Below are 19,897 nucleotides of genomic sequence, written 5' to 3'. Positions count from 1 at the left end.
TTCAGTCGACTGATGCCCTGGTCCCCTCACTGTGAGGCGGCCTTCGGGAGCCTTAAGACTGCCCTCTCCACCTCCCCTGTCCTGGCTGCCCCTGACTTCCACCGGCGGTTCATAGTCCAAACCGATGCCTCAGACGTCGGGCCGGGAGCGGTACTGAGCCAAGTGGACCAGGCGGGCCACGAACACCCGGTCGCGTACCTCTCCCGGAAGTTGCTGGACCGAGAGAGGGCATACGCAACCATTGAGAAGGAGTGCCTGACTGTCGTGTGGGCTCTAAAGAAGCTCCAGCCCTACGTTTATGGGAGGGAGCTCACAATAGTCACAGACCACAGTCCTCTCAGTTGGTTGAACCGAACCACCGGGGTCAATGGGTGTTTACTACAGTGGAGCCTGGCCTTACAATCCTATAACTTTACCATCTCTCATAAAAAGGGCCGGGACCACGGGAATGCTGATGGACTCTCTCGGCAGCAGGACACTGATGGGCGGAGACTGACAGCCCCGGGCCCAGATCTCATCACTGACCCGACAGAGGGTCAGCAGGACTGATTCTGGATCTAAGCTGGGGGAGGTCTGTGGCGGAACGGGTGACGGTTACAGGCATTGTACCCAAATACAGGTTAAGCCTGCCGCAAACCGTCGCACTCCCGCCATCCGGGTGCCATAGCTTAGATGGCGCCCGGTGCTAGATGGGGATATGTCCCCTCAAACTGCATTACGTTATGTTTGATAACCAGTTGATTTGTATTGTATTGTATTCAGTGCTGCTTCACTGTCCTCCCCCTCTAGGGTTAATCTTACACTGAAGGAGAATGAGTCACAGGCTGAGAGTGGGAACTTGTCTAATGTAAATAAGAAAAAGGAGGGGGCCTGTTTCCTGAGGGAGGGGTGAGTGAGGGATATAGTGGTGCTGGATGAGTTCTCAGTTAGTTGCAGCCCAGGAGAGGATGAGATAGCAGTGTGAGCTGCAGGCAGGGGCTGTCTACCTCAGAGATGGTACATGACCTAGGGATAGTAATAGAGGACAAGTGCTGGAGTCCCATCTAACTAAGGAGGATCTGGAGACACCCCAAAGGATGAAAGGTACAGTGGAGAGACCCCATAGTGAGGTAGCCTGTCCCATCCAGCCCAGAGGGGAGAAGCAGCGATGCATTGGTTCTGTGTGTATCTGTCCCTGTTAATAAACGCGCCGCTGTGGCTTGTCCCCTGTTAATCTGTGTCGCCTGAATCTATCGCCCACATTCTCTTGGCGTAAACCGACCCCCACTGACCCGGTTTCGCCACAGAGGGGGTCGCCCCCCTCTTTCTAACGATTTAAATGCTGTGGTCGCTATTGACCGTGGCATTTAACAAGTTAAAAGAGCGTGATTACAGCACGGGACAGTTGTCCGGCAGCGAGGCAGGGACTCCTAGCGTCGTACATAAGTATGATGCTAGGAGCCCGGCTCCCTGCACTGTGTTCGGTCCGCTACTTGCGGCCGAAATATGTCCATCAATTACGGACGTACCCAAAAGGTGAGGTTTTTTTTTTTTGTTTTGCTATCTTCATTTTTTTTATTCGTATACCCCAAAATGTTTTGCTGCATTTTCAGTGGGACACATGGGGCTTTCTTATTTAAAATCATGATATTATTAATTTTGTAGGTTTTGTTTTTTTGAGTGAGAGGGGCTGATACCGTGGAAAAATTTTCCTAATTGTTTCATGCAATGTCTTAATGTAGTTTGTTCAATGAATAATTAATACGCTAATTATACGTTGCAACTTATAACCACGCTATAGCGTCCACAACAAAAACACTTCTTTTTTTTTTTTCCCTTTAAATCTATCCCTTTCCTTTAGCTTTAAACGCAGCATCTGTACATGAATGATATTTAGTAAAAGCGCAATAGCAGATAAGGCTAAGGTAGAACAGATTAAAATTGGTGGCCGAGGTAATTATTTTATGTTTGGCATAACACGAAGTTCACACTAGCGTTAATATACGTTTACCTCTCTTTGGGCATAGGAAGAGGGGATCGAAACATTAAACGGAAAGCAGTAGTTCCGTTAGAATTAACGTTGATTTCAATGGTAATTCTTTTGGTTGCTTTCCATTTGTCTCGGTTCGCTAGGTTTCCATTTTTTTTTTTTTTGACAAACTAGTTCTGCAGACTGCACTTCTGTTTCCGTAAAAAAAAAAATGGAAACCTAGCGAACAGAGACCAACTGAAACAAAAGAATTACCATTGAAATCAATGGCAATTCTAACTGAACCGTTGCTTTCATGTTAATGTTTCGATCCTCTTTCTCTGACAGAAGAGAGGTAAACTTATACTAGCGCTGGTGTTGTAGAAACCTGACGTGCATTCTGCCAGATGGGAACATATTAAAGAGGCTCTAGCATAAAGCTAAAATAGGTCATAACTCTGTCAAAAATGATCTTTCTAAATAAAAAAAACTTCTGTAATCTACATTAAAGTGCCGATCACACTGATGTAGAAGATAGGCCACTTATAATGTGGTGACAGAGCCTCTTTAATGCCTGAGCACCTTACGCCCAGTGTTAGTGTCACGCAGAATACCTAAGATTGTCACTTGTGGGTTCGGAGAGGCGTGCACTTTTTGGGGTGGATTTATTTACCGATTCATTTTTTTTTGCTATCGGGCCGCAGGTTAGCAGGGAACGCTGTTCCCTTCTGTCCCCATATACAATCAAATTCCAGTGATCTAATAGTAACAGCCCATTACATCACTGTTTCTTGTGATCTGTATAAACCTACATGGAGAGAAGACGCAGACTGCATTTTCTCTTCATACCTTCAAACCCCTCAGCAGAGGGAATCCCTGTGGCATCGTTACTGATATCATAGGTTATCCTAGTAATCGCCTGACCTTCCAGTGGCGGTTTTGAGTGTTTTGGTGAATGAGCGCTGTGTTCAGGGTTTTCTTGTGACGGAACTGATTTCAGTTCCCTGTCACAGTACAGGATCAGGTTACACTGACAACCCGATCCCACCGCTGGCACGGTGTGCAGGTGCAAAGTGGCATCAAACATCACGCGTAATTTAATAGGCTTCTTGCACATGGACCAGTCAGTTAACCCATTCATTTACGTAGTGTGGGTGGCTAAGGGTTAATAATGAATGCAGTTTGTGTTGAGGAATGTAGTGACAGATCCTCTTTAAGGACTGTAAGTTATGATGTAAACCTGAATGTTATTCCTGTTTTGCAGAAAAGAAATGGAGCATACAAAATCTTAAGTTTATCTTGCGTAACCTAAAAACAGAAGAGCTGATGAAGGCAACCGTGATGTATCCCCGCACAATGTATTTTGGAGGCAGTTACTACATTTGTAAGGTGAATCTTCTGTTAAGTTCTGGTCTCTCCACCAAGACAAGAGTTAGACCTGGAATTTGGCTGTGGGCCGAGACAGATATCACATCCCACATCAGATCTCTACTTGAGGATGCGAACCAGAGTTTACATGTCCAATTCGTATGCAAGAGTTTCGGGAAACGCAACACTCGGCTGGCTGTTTCAGCCTCCCACATCCCCTTCTTACTCCTTTACTTCAACCCTAAGTTCCGAAATCAATCCACAGAGAAGATTTTAACTGCATTATCAGAAAAGCCTGTGCCACGCGTTTTAGAAAGAAAACCACGTCAAGTGGGGACTTTTGGCATTAAGCTCCCGAAAATTGCCGACCAGAGTGAACAGTTCAAGAATCATTGTTCCCTACGTCCATTCTGGGTTAGTTTTCATCAACTAGGATGGGATCACTGGATTATTGCACCACACAGGTACAACCCTGGCTACTGCAAGGGAGACTGCCCTAGACTTCTACATTCAGGGTATAATTCTCCCAACCATGCCATTATTCAGAACTTTATTAATCAGGTGGTTGATGGAAATGTCCCACGCCCTTCTTGTGTCCCTTACTCCTATGGTGCAATCAGTGTCCTTATGATTGAACCTGGAGGAAATATCCTTTATAAAGAATATGAAAATATGATCGCTCAATCATGCACCTGTCGGTAAAAGAACAGGGACTGCCAGCTAAGAAAGCAGAAAAAAATGAGGCACTTTATTAACCTACTTGAAAATGTGTGTAAATATGTTTGTTATTTAATCAAGCTTGTAGATGTGACTTTATGAGCAGGTCTTTTTCTATGGTTGTGTAACTTTATTCCTCTCCCACCCCAAACTGAAAATAAAACTTTTTTCACTTTTTGTAATTCTATGTTTAGTTTTTAGTGGTTTAAAGATACATTTATATATTTAGGATATCTTTCATCACAAAATTACACTTTGCATACATGAACGACAGCGATCAGGTGGTGTACAGGTCTCTGGTATGTTGCTAATAGCTCCAAATATTATGTAGCATGCACGGATTTCATAGGTTTATCAGTTTGTAGCAAATTTACAACTCACACCGTTTGTGTTGTTCATGTCTTTTTATCGAGCAAATATACACAGTGCAGGGACCTTTGACTTTGCTGCTGAAGGGGGATCTTCAGGCTATTAATCTCTTCCACCAACTGTTTCCTGTAGATACAAATAAGATTTGTACAATGTTGAGAATGAGTTTTAGACAGTTTCTCCCTTCAAATGTGATTCAGTTCATCAATATTTTTGGGAGGCCTTGTGTGAACAGCTCTCTTTAGGTCATGCCACAGCATCAGTCAGAAGAGAGGAATCTGTTTCCTATCCCAGTAAAGGGCCTGCCCCCCAGCCCAGCATTGGTTAAAAGGTCCCGGTCATGTTGAACGTGCAATCTGCTGGCAGCATGTTAGAAAGCGTGTGTTTGTGTGTTTGCCCTGTATGAGTGTGAATACAGAAATAGCTGTCAATCACGGAGTATGAACACCCACTGGACCCATAAGCCCAGAATGAGCAGAAGATTTAATGAATGACAAGTTTATACTTTATCTTTTACTACAAAAATATATTCATCTACTCCATTCCTCCTGCTCTATAACAAGATCGGAAAATTAATGCAGTAATCCATGCTGAGCAGAATGTGTTATTTAGAGAGCTACATCTGTATTGAGTAAATATGGGGGAATGGGGTGATCAAGGCAAGAAAGACAGAATTGTAAATAGCAGTATTGCGCTACATGCACACCAGCATTTTCTTCAGTGTGCTATCTAGGTCCGTGTACTATCCGTAAAAAACAAAGCACATTCATTTCTATGGCCCCATGCACGCGACTGATTTTCACAGATCCATGTGGGACTGGGCTTCAAAACTCAGAGCAGGTCCTATTCCTGTCTGTTTTTGTAGCTCGGTCCTGCCTATAAGTCTATGGCGATGTGAAAACCACAGACTGTCCGTATGCAATCTGTGTTTCAGAGGCCTATAAACTATACAGAAGAGCCTGCTGGAAACTCTAGTGACCGCATCCAGGAGGAACATTATGTCAAGGCCAATAGATGTTAAGCACCTCATCACTATGGTCTGTGATCGACCCATCGTTTGGGACAAGCTACGGGAGGAATAACAAGACAAAATCCGTAGGGATCATGCGTGGGAGGATGTCACTAAAATATTCTGCATTCCCACTCCTGCGGGAACTACTGAGCAGCGGAACAAGCTTGGTAAGTTTAGTCTATGTCCCAAATTGTTGTTTTAAAGTAATAGCCTTTTTTTTTTTTTAACAGTAAAAATCAAGACATGATGGAACTAGTGTCGTGATCAGTTCCGCTGGTCCCTCAGAAAAAGGGAAAAACGGTGACGGTTGGTTGACCAAGAGAGTGTATATTTACACACACAAGCTGCAGTTTTCTCTGACTTCATGGATGAATGCCAGTAAGTATATTATTGCTTGATTTATTATTATTTTTTTTTACTTGTCCAGTATTTCTTGCATTATGCTAGGTGCCATATATACCCATGTTGCGTAGCATATTTCTATATGTCCATTTTTAACCTGTTTACTGACGTTTTAGGGCCTACCGCGGTGATGGGTCTATTCTAAGTGCCATGTACACTGAGTACAGAAAATGTATATATTTTATTAATTACAAAAACATAATACATATTCTAATCAGATTGCCACAGTGTTATAGATGGAGGTCAAACAGCAACAAATCTTGGACAAAATATAAATGTCTACAAGACCGATTATGAACTATCCTATAAAAAAGGAAGGTAACTACACAGATAAAGGGAACAAATACCAGTCCCATAGAATCTACAAGACTATTGAGTCAAATGGTAGTACTGACACAATGCAAATACATTAACCGGTTCCCGACCGCTGACTGTATTTACGGCCGGCCACGGGGTCCTTAAAGCCATAGACTATTTTTACGGCGCAGGCTTTAGCTTGCTGCCCGAGCAGCTGAATGTTGGATCTCCGGCAGTCATTGACTGCCAGGGACCCTGAGGAGAAGATAGAAACAGCAATATTGATCTCTCTATCTTGATCTATGGAGAGATCTCCATCTCCTTTTGCTTGTATGTAACTGCTTTTATTCATATATGACTATATGTATATTACCATTGGATATCAGCCAGTTGATGTATTTGCATTGTCAGTACTACCATTTGATTCAATAGTCTTGTAGATTCTATGGGATTGGTATTTGTTCCCTTTTATCTGTGTAGTTCCCTTTTTCTTTTTTATGATCTTTCATAATGTGTCTTGTAGACATTTACATTTTGTCCAAGATTTGTTGCTGTTTGCCACAGTGTGATAGATGGAGGCCAATCATCTTTGATTTTAATGGTTTTGTTTAGCTTTTGTAATTTAATAAAATGTATACATAAGTATTGTTGTGGTATTGACACTTTGTAGGTTGTTGTTCTTATTTCAATGAGTCTCCACTGGTGATATCATGTAGTATTGGGCTCATGTTTGTCCCCCCATATTTGAAACGTGAAGTATCTATTAGATTTTGATTAAGAGGGGGATTTTCCCCTCACCACGACAGCACCCCTTGGATAGAGGGTCTGCCCCAGGGACAGGAAACCTGGAAATAAGACACCCACCTACATTGCCTAAGTGGTTTCTTTCCCTGGCGGGAGACCTGGCGTGGAGCTGTGAGGTCCGAGTCAAATGGAAGGGCTGGGGGTTCCCTATACATGGGCAGCTGATAATACTCACCTGCCAGGGAACCTTGTTGCCGTGAGTTCACGTTTGAGTCTATGGCTCCGGAGGTGACGGTGCTTTCTTTTTCTCTGCTGGGATCCCACGTAGACCCCAGGAATGTTCATATAGTCCTGCCCTAGCAGGACAGTGACCACTTCCGGAAGTGAGGTAAACGCGCATTGGAAGTGACGCTCAGTATACCAGTGTGAATCACGGGAGCAAGCTTTTTTAAAAATCTTTATTTTTGCTGCATGGAGCTTATTTTCGCCTCCTTTACTGGAGTCCTGGATGCATCTTCAAACTATGGCAGCTTCTGCAGAGTGAAGCAAGTGGGCAACTTATGATTCTCGACTGCACAGGGGCACATTGTACCTTGCAGATAGTCGTTCTCCTACATAAGGAGATGGGCGCTATAATGTAGGTGACAGTAATGCTTTTTATTTAGAAAAACTATCTGTTTTCACCACTTTATTAGCGATTTTAGATTTATGCTAATGAGTTGCTTAATGCCCAAGTGGGCGTGTTTTTACTTCATACCAAGTGGACATTGTACAGGGGAGTGTATGACGCTGACCAATCAGCATCATGCACTCCTTTCCATTAATTTCCTCAGCATATAGGGATCTTTTTAGATCGCTATGTGCTGTCTTATACTAAGACATTAACGATACTGAAGTGTTTAGACAGTGAATAGATATTCCACGGGATGTCTATTCACAATCTCTGCACTTCATTACTCTGTGGTAGTTACAGCAGAGGAAGCGTAATCTCGTTGTAACCTGTCATCTACCGCGTAATCTCGCGAGATTACACTTCCTCTGCTGTAACTACCACAGACACAGTAACGAAGTGCAGAGATTGTGAATAGACATCCTGTGGAATGTCTATTCACTGTCTAAACACTTCAGTATCATTAACCCCTTCCCGTCGTAAACAACTTTCAGATTTTCAATTTAGTTTTTTCTCCTCCACATTCCAGAAGCCATAACGTCTTTATTTTTCCGTCGATATAGTACTATGAGGGCTTGATTTTTGCCGGATGAGTTGTCGTTTTTCGTAGCCCCATCTATTTTGCCGTATAATGTACTAGGAAATGGGAAAAAATTATTTGTGGGGTAGAAAATGAAAAAAACTGTTTCCTCCTTGGTTTTTTGCACAATGTTTTTACGGAATTTACTGTGCAATTAAAACAACATGTTAACTTTATTCTGTGGGTCAATACGATTACGGAGATACCAATGATATATAGTTTTTTTTTCTATGTTTTTCTACTTTTACATGTAAAAACCTAAGTTTAAAAAATTTATTCTGCGTCGCCAAATTCTTTTTTGCGGCATAAGCTGTAGTTTTTAATTCCATTTTGGTGTAAATGCGACGGTTTGATCACTTTATTTCATTTTTTGTGGGAGATGAGGTGACCAAAAAATAGACATATAGATATATTATAATAGTTCAGACTTTTACGGACGCGGCAATACCAATTATGTTTATTTTTTTACACCGACAAACTTTATTTAACTTATTTTTACTTTTTTTATTACTCCCCCTAGGGGACTTCAACCAGTGATCGTTAGATCGCTTGCACAATATACTGCAATACTAATGTATTGCAGTATATTGTGATTCTGACAGGCACATATTAAGCCCTGCCGGAGGCAAGGCTTAATAGGTGTACAAAGATGGCGGACCTGGGGGCGTTCATTAAGCCCCCAGGCAGCCATAGCAACCATCGCCCCCCCGCGATTGCATAGCAGGGGGCACAATGAGGTCTTAGTGGGGGTAGCCCCCTCTTTCTGACGATTTAAATGCTGCGGTCAGTATTGACCGTGGCATTTAACGATTTAAACTAGCGTGATCACGCTCGAGTTCGATGCCGCTAGTTACTCTGAAGTGTTGGCTGTAACATTCAGTCGACACCGTCATCGGATGGAGCGATCTCACTGCGTGAGCCCGCTCCATACTTCCCCAACCCGACTTTGGCGTACGGATACGTCAAATGTCGGGAAGGGGTTAATATATAAGACCGCACATAGCGATCTAAAAAGATCCCTATGTGCTGAGGAAATGAATGGAGAGAAGTGCATGACCCTGATTGGTCAGCGTCATACATTCCCCTGTACAACGCCCACTTGATCTAAAGTAAAAACACGCCCACTTGGGCATTAAGCAACTCACTAGCATAAATCTAAAATCGCTAATAAAGTGGTGAAAACAGATCGTTTTTTTAAAATAAAAAGAATTACTGTCACCTACATTATAGCGCCTATCTCCTTATGTAGGAGATAGGCCACTTCTAATGTGGTGACAGAGCCTCTTTAAAGCATCCGACGGACTAGAATGCAGATAGCTGCCTTAGGAAGACTTGAGTAGTCAGCTGCAGCATTTAAACCAAATATAGCCTTGATTGTGTGGCCATATTCCTTCTTATTTGGCTTAACCAGCTGGAAACTCAGATTCAGAATAAAGCCCCATGGGAGAATCTACTGGCTTCACTTCTGACCCTGAAGAAAGAGGCAGGGTTCATTGCGGACACATCGGCAGATTCCCTTAGATGGTCAGCGAGGTCCAGAGCACTGTCCAATGCGGCAAGAAGAGCCTTATGGCTTAAGAATTGTTTAGGAATATTCAGGGTCTAAAAATCTGTTGTGCCATACCATGTGAAGGAAATCCTGTTCTGGTCTGTGTTAGATAACCTTCTGGACCAAATTAGGAGATAGAGGGGGTTTCTCACCGCTTACACACCGAGACCAGGTAGATTTATTTTTTTTCTTTTTCTTGTCCCTCCAGAAATATCATCCAGCAGCCTAAAGGGAGGGAAGAAGGTGGAAGATGGAGATTCCCAAGGAAAAGTAAGGGATTGCCGTTTAACCAGCCTACCAAACCCTCCCGTAAATCGGGGCCTCAATGACGCCAGGCAGGCTTTCCTTTCGAAACTTCTCTCAGTTTAGGAAAAGGTCACCAGAAATTGCTGGGTTTTGGACATCATAAGTCAAGGGATTAGGTTAGACTTCTCTCCTTCTCCCACTCGCTTCATTGTCACGTGCACTCAATTCTCACGGTTCGATCGATCTGCCATGATAGAAGTGGATGATCTTGTAAAAAAAAAAAGCTGTTCAGTTAGCGGAAAGTCAGGGGTTTTGTTCTATGTTCCTAATAAGAAAGCCAAATGGTACCTTCAGGGCGATTTATCAACCTCAAGCCCCTAAACAAGTTCCTAGTCTATCAAATTCAAGATATAAAATCCACAGCGAACTTGCCATCGCCAAGATGTCTTATGGCATCAGTTGATTTGAAAGATGCCTACCTGCGCATCCCCATACATCCCTATTTTTCACAAGTTCTTCAGGTAGCCAAGCAGTATCCCTCCAAAACCAGGCATCTTCGGTTCTGTGCCCTGACGTTCGTGATCTCCATAGCACATCAGGTCTTTACAAAGATGGCGGTGGAAATGGCAGCACGCATAAGGAAGCCGGAAGGAACCTTTATTCCGTAGCTAGACTATTTTCTTGTGGTAGCGAGTATTCCAGGGGCGGTCCAGTTACAGATCAGACAGACTCTATAAATCAAGAGCTAGGATGGATTATAAATCTGGAAAAGTCATGCCGGATTCCCTCCCAGGTCCAAATCTTTTTGGGATTCTTGCTAGATGCCCAGTGTAGCGCTGGTGGCCGCCATTCACTGCATCTGGCTTCCCATGGCCGCTGCCAGCTTCTTACCTCTATACCGGCGTTCTCCTACCCAGAGACGCCGGCCAGTACTGCTTCTCCCTGCTGCTCGTTCATGTAGGGTGCGGACACTACGAGTATCTCGTGATAACCTTTTGGTCTGTGTAACGCTCCAGCAGTATTTCAGGAATTTGTGAATGACATCTTGCAGGATCTCCTGTCTTTGTAGTGGTATATTTGGACGACATCCTGATCTACTACCAGATCTGACCGCATCAGAAGCATGTCTGCCAAGTCTTGTTGTGGTTAAGGGAGAATAGTCTATATGCTAAACTTGGGAAATGCATGTTTGAGAAGATTTATCTTCCCTTCTTGGGCTGCATTGTCTCTAATCGTGGACTCCAGATGGATCCAGAGAAGATGAAGTTCGTTTTGGAGTGGCCACATCCTCAGGGCCTTCGGGCTATACAACTGTTTCTGGTGTTTGTACCGGCAGTTTATCCCAAACTTCTTGTCGCTGACTGCTCCTATCTCTGCCCTTACTAAGAAGGGAGTGAACGCCGCTAAAGTGTGGACCCTGGAGGCAGTCGGCATTTTACAATTTCCAAGACTACCTTCACTTCAGTTCTAAACCATCCTGACATATCTCGACAGTTCTCTAGAGGTTGACTCTTCTTCCGTTGGTGCAGGAGCACTAATGTTTCAGAAACTCCAAGGATAAGGCAGTGGTGTTTGGCTACTACTCAAAACTATTCTCCATTGGGGATTGGGAGTTACTGGCTGTCAAGTTGGCCTTGGAGGAATGGAGACATTTGCTGAAGGGCGCCATAGTGTGTGTGTGTGTGTGTGTCACTATATGAGCTTCCCATACAGTATAATGCCCCCTATATGAGCTTCCCATACAATATAATGCTCCTTCATATCGGGCCCCCATACAGTATAATATGCCCCCCATCAGTATAATGCCCCGTGTGTGTGTATAATAGAAAAATAACAATTACTTACCTATCCCACGCAGGGTGGAGGATCCTTCGCCTTCTCCGGTGTGTGCTATGAGTGACTCGGCATAGACAGGCGTGATGATGTCACTACATCGCGCCTGCCTGCGTCAAGCTGCTCGGGGCACAGTGAATGCTGGAGCAGGGAGCAGTCATCTCCTTGCTCCAGCATTGAATGGAACTGGGACCTCCGGTGAGTGACTCGCGACCCCCCCGGAGGCCTTCATACGACTCCCCAGGGGGATGCAACCCACAGTTTGTAATGTGTTGTATTGTGCAGTTTGCGGTGGAGTGTAGAGGGGGAGGCTGTAATTTAACGCCCCTCCCCCTCCACCGCAAACACAAACCGCACAATACAAGACAACACCATACATTACATTACAATACAGACTCTGCAGCTCACCAGGAGTCCTCCGCATAGGCTCTTCCACGCTGGCTGGAACACCCCTCACATTGACGCCGGCCATTTTGAGGGGGCCACTCACCCCATCTGCGGTGGAGGGGGACCACCTGTCAGTCTTTTCTCCGGGTCCTCCGCCCTCTATGGAACGGACCTTGACGGAGTTATGGGAAATGGTAAGGGCTCTGCCTACAAAGTCTGACCTGGATTTTCGTCTCTCCCGCCTGGAGGAGAAGCATAAGGCCATTGATGCAGTCTCCCAGGAGGTACGTTCATTGGCCGCACGTGTGGCGATATTGGAGCGCCAGAACTCTGTGTTTTCATTAGACCTCTTGGTCCTTTCTCAGACTCTGGACACTCAATCTACCCAAATGCGAGACTTTTCTTTACACCTGGATGATGTTGAAAATAGGGGGAGACGGAACAATTTGAAATTGAGAGGCTTATCAGAATATGTGCCTCCAGAAGTCCTGTATGACGCAGTGACTCATATCTTCAACAAGCTCCTGGATAGAGCACGAGATATGGCCATTGAGATGGATAGAGTGCACAGATTGGCGGGCCCACGGGATGTCATATGCAGAGTTCATTTCTACAAACAGGAGGACAATGCACGGAGAGCGTGCGAGAAAGGGGCCATACCCTATAATGGTTCAGAGGTCACCGTTTTGCCGGATGTTTCCAGATTGACTCTACATGCGTAGAGCTGTACGTCCTTTACTGGAGGCTACTAAAGAAGCGACGTGCGCTACATACAGGTGAGGCCATCCCTTCCACATCGTACTCCGCAAACAGGGGCATTCGTTTGCTGTTCAATCTCCAGATGACTTGAGGAATCTCCAGGAACCGAAAGGCCTCCTCCATGTCCGGCTGCCTGATTGGGCTGAGCCCCCAAAGTCGTTCTTTCCCAGGGTAGTTCCCTATCCGGATACTGCTCGTCCGATTCCGCCTCGCTCCTGAGACGGTCCCTCCGAGATGTGAACACCAGTGAGGCGATCCCCGCGCAGAGACTGATTTATCACATAACACTACGGCCTAGCCCTCACCATTTGGGCCTCGGTCGTTGTTTTGCGTGTTACTTGTGCTTATTTCCCATTTACAGTGTTCTTCAAGAGGTGCCGCTGTTAGTATTTGTGTTTGGTTCTGAACAGGGTATTCTGCACGGTATGCTGGCAAGGGGGTTCCTCTATTTGTTGATTTTCACATGTTTATCCAATCAGTGGTAGGGAGGTCTCCGCAGAAGTCTACTCATGTCCGGTCTATGTTTTTGTGTTCTCAGGCCTGGTCAAATACGTAGGGGGGATGGAGCGGGGCAGGTAGGCTGGCCACGGGGGGGGGGGGGGGTTTGGGTTCTGGATACCTTCTGGTTCGATTTCCCAACCTAGTCCTTAGCATTGATGCTTAGCCTATATTCCTTCTGTCTGTTGTGCCCCTGTCCTTGTGTGTGTCGTTAGTCATGGTGGCTCCTCACGAGCTGTCCTAGGCAGCTGGGAGTCCCCTCGCATGGGAATACTGAGGTAGGTGGTGCTTTGTAGGAGGGTCGGGTAGTCAATTCATTATCTAGCCGGTAGAGTCCGGAGTATCCTTGGGTTCAATTTGTTCCTGGTATATTTTGTTGTTCCTTGAAGATTTGCTTTTTCGCATCACTGTCATTCTTCGTTCCCCATTAGGGTCCCGTATTGCTGTCGCGGTCGGAGGGTATTTTTCCTTCCGAGGGTGACATAGCACACGATGAGTTGTTGAGGGGTTTTGTACTCTGCTTTTAGTGGGGCTGTCTTGTTCCATTTGTTCTGATACTTCTGTCTCTTCTAAGGGGACTTTTTCTTTCTTGGTTTCCTTCCTTTCCCCTCTGTCTTATTCTTCCTCCCCCATTATGTCTAACATTACCATTTTTTCCCTGAATGCGCAGGGTCTGAATATCCCTGAAAAGAGGTCCTCCATTCTCCGTCTTCTCTGGAAGAAAAAAAGCAGGTAGCCTTCCTTCAGGAGACCCACTTCCGGGCTGATTTGTATACCGAAGCTCACGGATTCACATTATACAGATGGTTATCATAGCGTGTCCCCAGATTCTAAGACTAAAGGGGTCTCCATCCTGGTTTCACGCTCTCGCCCTTGGGAACATGTGGAGACTCGCACTGATGGAGCTGGAAGGTATCTCTTTGTGAAAGGTAGGCTGGCTAACACTCTGTTCACACTGGCCTCGTATTATTATCTCCCTAACTCTGGCCCGGTTGCCTTTCTAGAGAGGGTCCTGGCAGAGTTGGATGACTTTCTGGAAGGTACTCTAATACTGGGTGGTGACTTGAATGTCCTCCTAGACCCCAACTTAGACTCCTCACGAGGGCACTCGTCCTTATCTAGGTCTGCCCATTGTCGTATTCGTCTGTTACATGAGCTTCAATTAATTGATGCGTGGAGTCTCATGCACCCGTCGACAAGACTATACTTTCTTTTCGGCCCCCCCATAACTCCTACTCCAGAATAGACTTTCTTTCTACATCATACACCTCTTTCCGGCCTCACGTCTGCTTCCATAGATATTACCTTTTCTGATCATGCTCTTATCATACTTACTCTCTCCCTCCTCAAACACATTCCCATATCTGCACGGACATACCCGACTATTCGGCCCACCTTGGCAGTTGCGTCCCGATTTCTTTCCTCTGAAAGATCTCGGTCTCCCTTCCCCTTGTTTCCTATTCTGGGCAATCCTGTGTCCCGTCCCCCGTCTCCCCCCCCCTGGACAAGAACAGGGTCCCTTCCAGCACCGGTTGTGGGCAGGTAGGGGACATGCGGCTCGTTTCATACAAGGTGGGAATTTGATGTCTGGCCAACAGTTAGCATCTCTAACAGACCATCACTCCTTTTACCTTCTGGCAGATTACTCAGTTGAGACATTTCCTCACGTCCTTACCTAACCCGTCAGCATACTCTCGGGATATTACCCCCTTTTGAGCTTCTTTGCACCAGCACAGTGCGTCATTCACTATCCTGAATTTATGCCCTTCTGATTTCTCCATCCAACCTTTCCACACCTTCCTATTTGCTTAGTCTAACATTTACTGCGAAACATAAGGATCGTTTACAATGACCAATAAATCCTCCATGGCTAGCAGATTCCAGGAGGCGGGATTTAAGATTGTCACGCTGGTAGAGTGCCTTCCAGATTGCACGCATTAATACCTGCGGTTTCACCGTTGTGTTGGAGATGTGGAGATCATGTGGGCAAAATATTACACGTTTTGGGACTGCCCGCAGTTGACAGACTTCTGGTCAGAAGTGTGGCGCATCCCCTCCAAATTTACGGATTTTCCACTTCCATGTTCCCCGGCCTTCTTCCTACTCAATCTGTGTGATATTCCATTATCTACGTACAGGTGCTCAGTGGTTCGCCACCTGGTGAATGCAGCTAGAGCATGCGTTCCTGCGTTGTGGAGACAATCTTGTCCTCCGGTTAGTATGTGGTTCAGCAAGATCCAGGAGATTAGGAGAATGGAGGATCTCACTGCATCCATGAGGGACCCATGCTAAATTCCTTAAAACCTGACGACATTGGATTAGATTTCAATCTTCTGTGGAGTTTAGGACCATTATTGCCTCTTGAGTTTAATTCTCCTGGTCTGGTGCATTATGTCCGTTCCCTATCCTTCCTTTTTTCCCTCCACTTCCCTTCTTCTTTTACTACTTTCTCTCTGTCCTGTTTCTTACAGGTCGCTGTGTATGGCTACTGGTTTCAGCATGCATAGGATGGTTTCTCTGGTAACTTTTTCAGTTGCTCGATTATGTTTTTCGCATTTACTGTAGCTGCATATATTGGCCTGTGTGCCGATGTTTGTGCTTCTTATGTAGGCACTTTATTTTCTTTTGTGTGTTACTGAAAATGGAAAATAAAAATTTGTAAAAAAAAAAAATAGCCCTGCGCCGGTACGTCCGCTCTGTTTCCTGCTCCCTGACTCCACCAACGGACCTCTCCTGGTCTCCTTTCCCCGGCTCACCGCTCCACCTACATCCTCCACTCTGTACGGATGCACACCGCTCCAGCAACGATCCCCCTGGAAAACGAGTGCTAATTATCCATGTGTAGCAGCAGCTACACTCAACCCTCTCCCCTGCATAACGAGCACATAACCTTGCTTCTCTCCCCTACTTTCTATCACCTACACTTAAACATTACTATTTCCCCCTATACAATGAGCACAAACCCTTTATACAACCTACACTTCCCTAGTAATCCTTTCCTTCCTGCCTGCATATATCCCCTGGTCCCATTGTTAACCCTCACATTGCCGGCACTTCCCCCGGTACCAGTGTCCCCGCACATTAAGCCTTTCCCACCATTCACTTGGTACACACATCAACCCATTCCCCTGTTAACCCTTTATCCTTCACATCCCTTGTTAAAGAGGCTTTGTCAGTTTATAAATGCCCGATCTCCTACCTAATCTAATAGTCGCTGTAATGTAGATAATCGTATTTCTACAATTTTTTTTCTTCTAAATACTCAACTGGGTGTGTTTTTTACTTTTGAGCAAGTGGGTGTTGTAAAGAAGTGTATGATGCTGACCAATCAGCATCATACACTTCTCATTCATGTTCAGCTGTACTCACACTGTGCTGTGAGTACAGCTGAATATGAATGAGGAAGGTTATGACGCTGATTGGATCTGCGTCCTACATTTCTCTTTACAATGCCCACTTGCTCAATTGTAACAAAAAACGCCCAGTTGAGCATTTAGCAGAAATAAGCATAAAGCGAAAAATAGTCATAACTCCATCATAAATAAATGTTTTAAAAAACAAACAAAAGACTTCTCTACATGACAGTGACTATCAGATTAGGTAGGAGATAGGGCACTTATAAACTGGTGACAGAGCCTCTCTAAGCCTTCGTGTACAGGGACCGTTCTAGTTAGGAGGGAGTGGGACAAACTGGGTGCGTGTGTGTATTGTAACGCAACTTATATGTATGTTTAGATAGGTGGGTGGTGGTATAGCTTCGTATTATAATACCTTGTTAATACTGTGCCCCGTGTAGTGTCAGTGTATTCAATACATATTACTTGTTATGTGTATTGGCATACACTGATGCTATACTGTGATTATTTACTGTGCTTGGTGTATTTTATATCTAAGAACGATTACTGTTTGTAATAACAAATATTACCTTTTAGTCACTATACAATTTTACTCCCTTAGTAGCAAAGCAATTAGATTGACGTTCGTATACAAGAAAGTTAGGGGAACTAGGCATAACCCTAGTGACCCTCAGATAAAGGAGGTAGTAGTGGGCGACACTAGCCAGTGAACCCCGCTATTACTACATGCTCTTTTACATTGGCGAGCCAAGGCCCAAACCGGTTTCAATTTATTTATGGTTTTGTACAATAGAATTGTGTTAAAACGTGAACTAAGATAGGCAGAGAGGAATGGACCGGTAACATACGTACTTGGTTAAGTGTTAGATTATAATGTGTGCCTGGACCTTTTGAAGTTTGGACGAGTAATACAATTTTATTTTATCCTTCAGGACTGAGCCTGTTGTCGCCTTGAGGACGAAGCCGATTTTATTTTATTTTTTTTCAAATCTTACATGTTACCTTTTATGTAGTAATTATTTTACCTATCCAAGTGATTCTGAGATTGTTTTCTCGTGATATATTGTACTTTGATAGTAAAAAAAAATGTGGTCGATAAGTTCAATATTTGTGTGAAAAACACCAAAATTTTGAGAAAATATGCAAGCATTTTCTAAATTTAAATGTATCTGTTTGTAAGTCAGGAGATAAGAAAGTGACTATTTTGTGTGGTATTACTGTCTGTGTACTTTTGTTTGCATCATTTTTTGAACATTGTTTTATTTTTCTAGGACGTTACAAGGCTTAGAACTTTAGCAGCAATTTCTCATATTTTCAGGAAAATTTCCAAAGGCAACTTTTTCAGGGACCAGTTCAGTTCTGAAGTGGCTTCGAGGGCCTTTATATATTACAAAGTCCCTATAAATCACCCCGTTTTGAAAACTGCACCCCTCAAAGTATCCAAAACAGCATTCAGAAAGTGTTTTAAACCCATAAGTGTTTCTCAGGAATTAAAGCAAAGTAGTGGTGACCTTTACAAATTTTGCCAAAATTCATTAGTAATACAGTTGTTTTTTTTTTTTTCTGTAACACAGAAGGTTTTACACAACAAATGCAACTCCATATATATTGTCCAGATTGTGCAGTTTTTAGAAATATCCCACATGTGGCTCTAGTTTCCTAATGAATTGAAGCACCGGCCTCAGAAGCAACAGAACACCTAGTGGATTTTGGAGCCTCCTTTTTTATTTTTTTATATATATATATATATATATATATATATATATATATATATATTCTAGGCACCATGTCAGGTTTGAAGAGGTCTTGTGGTGCCAAAACAGTGGAAGCCCCCCAATAGTGACCCCATTTTGGAAACTACACCCCTCAGGGAATTTATCTAGGAGTATAGTTAGCATTTTGACCCCACAGTTATTTTTTGCTAAATGTATTAGAATTAGTCTGTGAAGATGAAAATCTACTTATTTTTTTTTTCTGAAAAACTTAGACTTTTTTACAAGGAATAAAGGAGACCAAACACCCCAGCATTTGTAAAGCAATTTCTCCCGATTACGGTAATACCCCATATGTGGTAATAAACTTCTGTTTGGATGCACAGCAGGGCTCAGAAGAGAAGGAGCATCGTTTGGATTTTGGAGCGCTGATTTTGTTGGCTTAGTTTTCAGTGTCATGTCGCATTTGCAATGAACTGGAGGGACCAAAACCGTGGAAACCCGCCAAAAGGGATCCCATTTTGGAAACCACACCCCTCAAGAAATTTATCTAGGGTATAGTTAGCATTTTGACCCCCACAGTTTTTATTCAGCTGCCCAGTACATTATATGGTATTTTAAATGCTACCAATAGAAACTACAACTCCTCCCGCAAAAATATATGCTCTCACCCACTCTATTGACTAAAAAATAAAAATATGTTGGCTCTTGTAAGGCGGGAAGTGAAAAACGAAAATAAAAAAATGGCTGTGTTCTTAAAAGGTTAAAGGTGCACATCGCCGCACAGAGTTCCTTCTTTGACTTTAGATTGGCGGAACAGGAGATTCCTGACAGCCTCCTCTAGGCTTAAACCCTAGATTAGGTCTTCAGTTCCCCCATGTGACTTAAATATGGTTCTCAAGGCCATGACAACTTCACTATTTGAACCCCTAGACACTATAACCCTCAATGTTGACACTCAAAATAGCAATTCTATTAGCCATTACGTCAGCACGTAGAGTGAGTGAGATACAGGCCCTCTGCTTTTTTTTTATTCATACACTTTGCTGTTATCATGAAGACTTTACCAGGTTTCCTTCCCAAAGTAGTTTCTCCATTTCATCAAGATGAAGAGATTATTCACCCCTCCTTTTGTGATTTGCCCTCAAAATCCTAAGGAGCAACAGTTTAACTGCCTGGATGTAAGGAGCTGCCTGGTCCAGTACCTAATGGTCACTAAAGATTGGAGATCTTCTGAAAATTTGTTTAGAGTTCCAGGGTCCTAACAAGGCTTCGGCAGCCAGTAGATCTACAATAGCTAGATGGATTACACAAGCCATACATTTAGCTTATGTTAATCAAAAGATCCAGCCTCCAGTCTAAATTAGAGCTCACTCTACCAGGGCTATATCTACTTCCTGTGCCGAGAGAGCAGAAACATCCCTAGATCAGATATGCAAGGCTGCTACAT

General features: G+C 43.9%; 1 protein-coding gene across 1 annotated transcript in view; it reads left to right on the top strand.

Annotated features, from left to right (window-relative positions):
• Positions 1 to 4,168, top strand: part of BMP15 (bone morphogenetic protein 15) — a 32,489-nt gene extending 28,321 nt beyond the window's left edge. The window contains exon 2 of the mRNA XM_075834252.1: positions 3,213 to 4,168. Within this exon, the coding sequence (XP_075690367.1) occupies positions 3,213 to 4,018 (806 nt within the window). The 3' untranslated portion in view covers positions 4,019 to 4,168. The remainder of the gene's footprint in view (positions 1 to 3,212) is intronic.
• Positions 4,169 to 19,897: the final 15,729 nt, after the last annotated feature.

This window comes from Rhinoderma darwinii, chromosome 8 (genome assembly GCF_050947455.1).
Source record: "Rhinoderma darwinii isolate aRhiDar2 chromosome 8, aRhiDar2.hap1, whole genome shotgun sequence".
NCBI lineage: Eukaryota > Metazoa > Chordata > Amphibia > Anura > Rhinodermatidae > Rhinoderma > Rhinoderma darwinii.
Note: the sequence above shows the minus strand (reverse complement) of the source record. Positions and strands in the feature narration are given on the sequence as shown.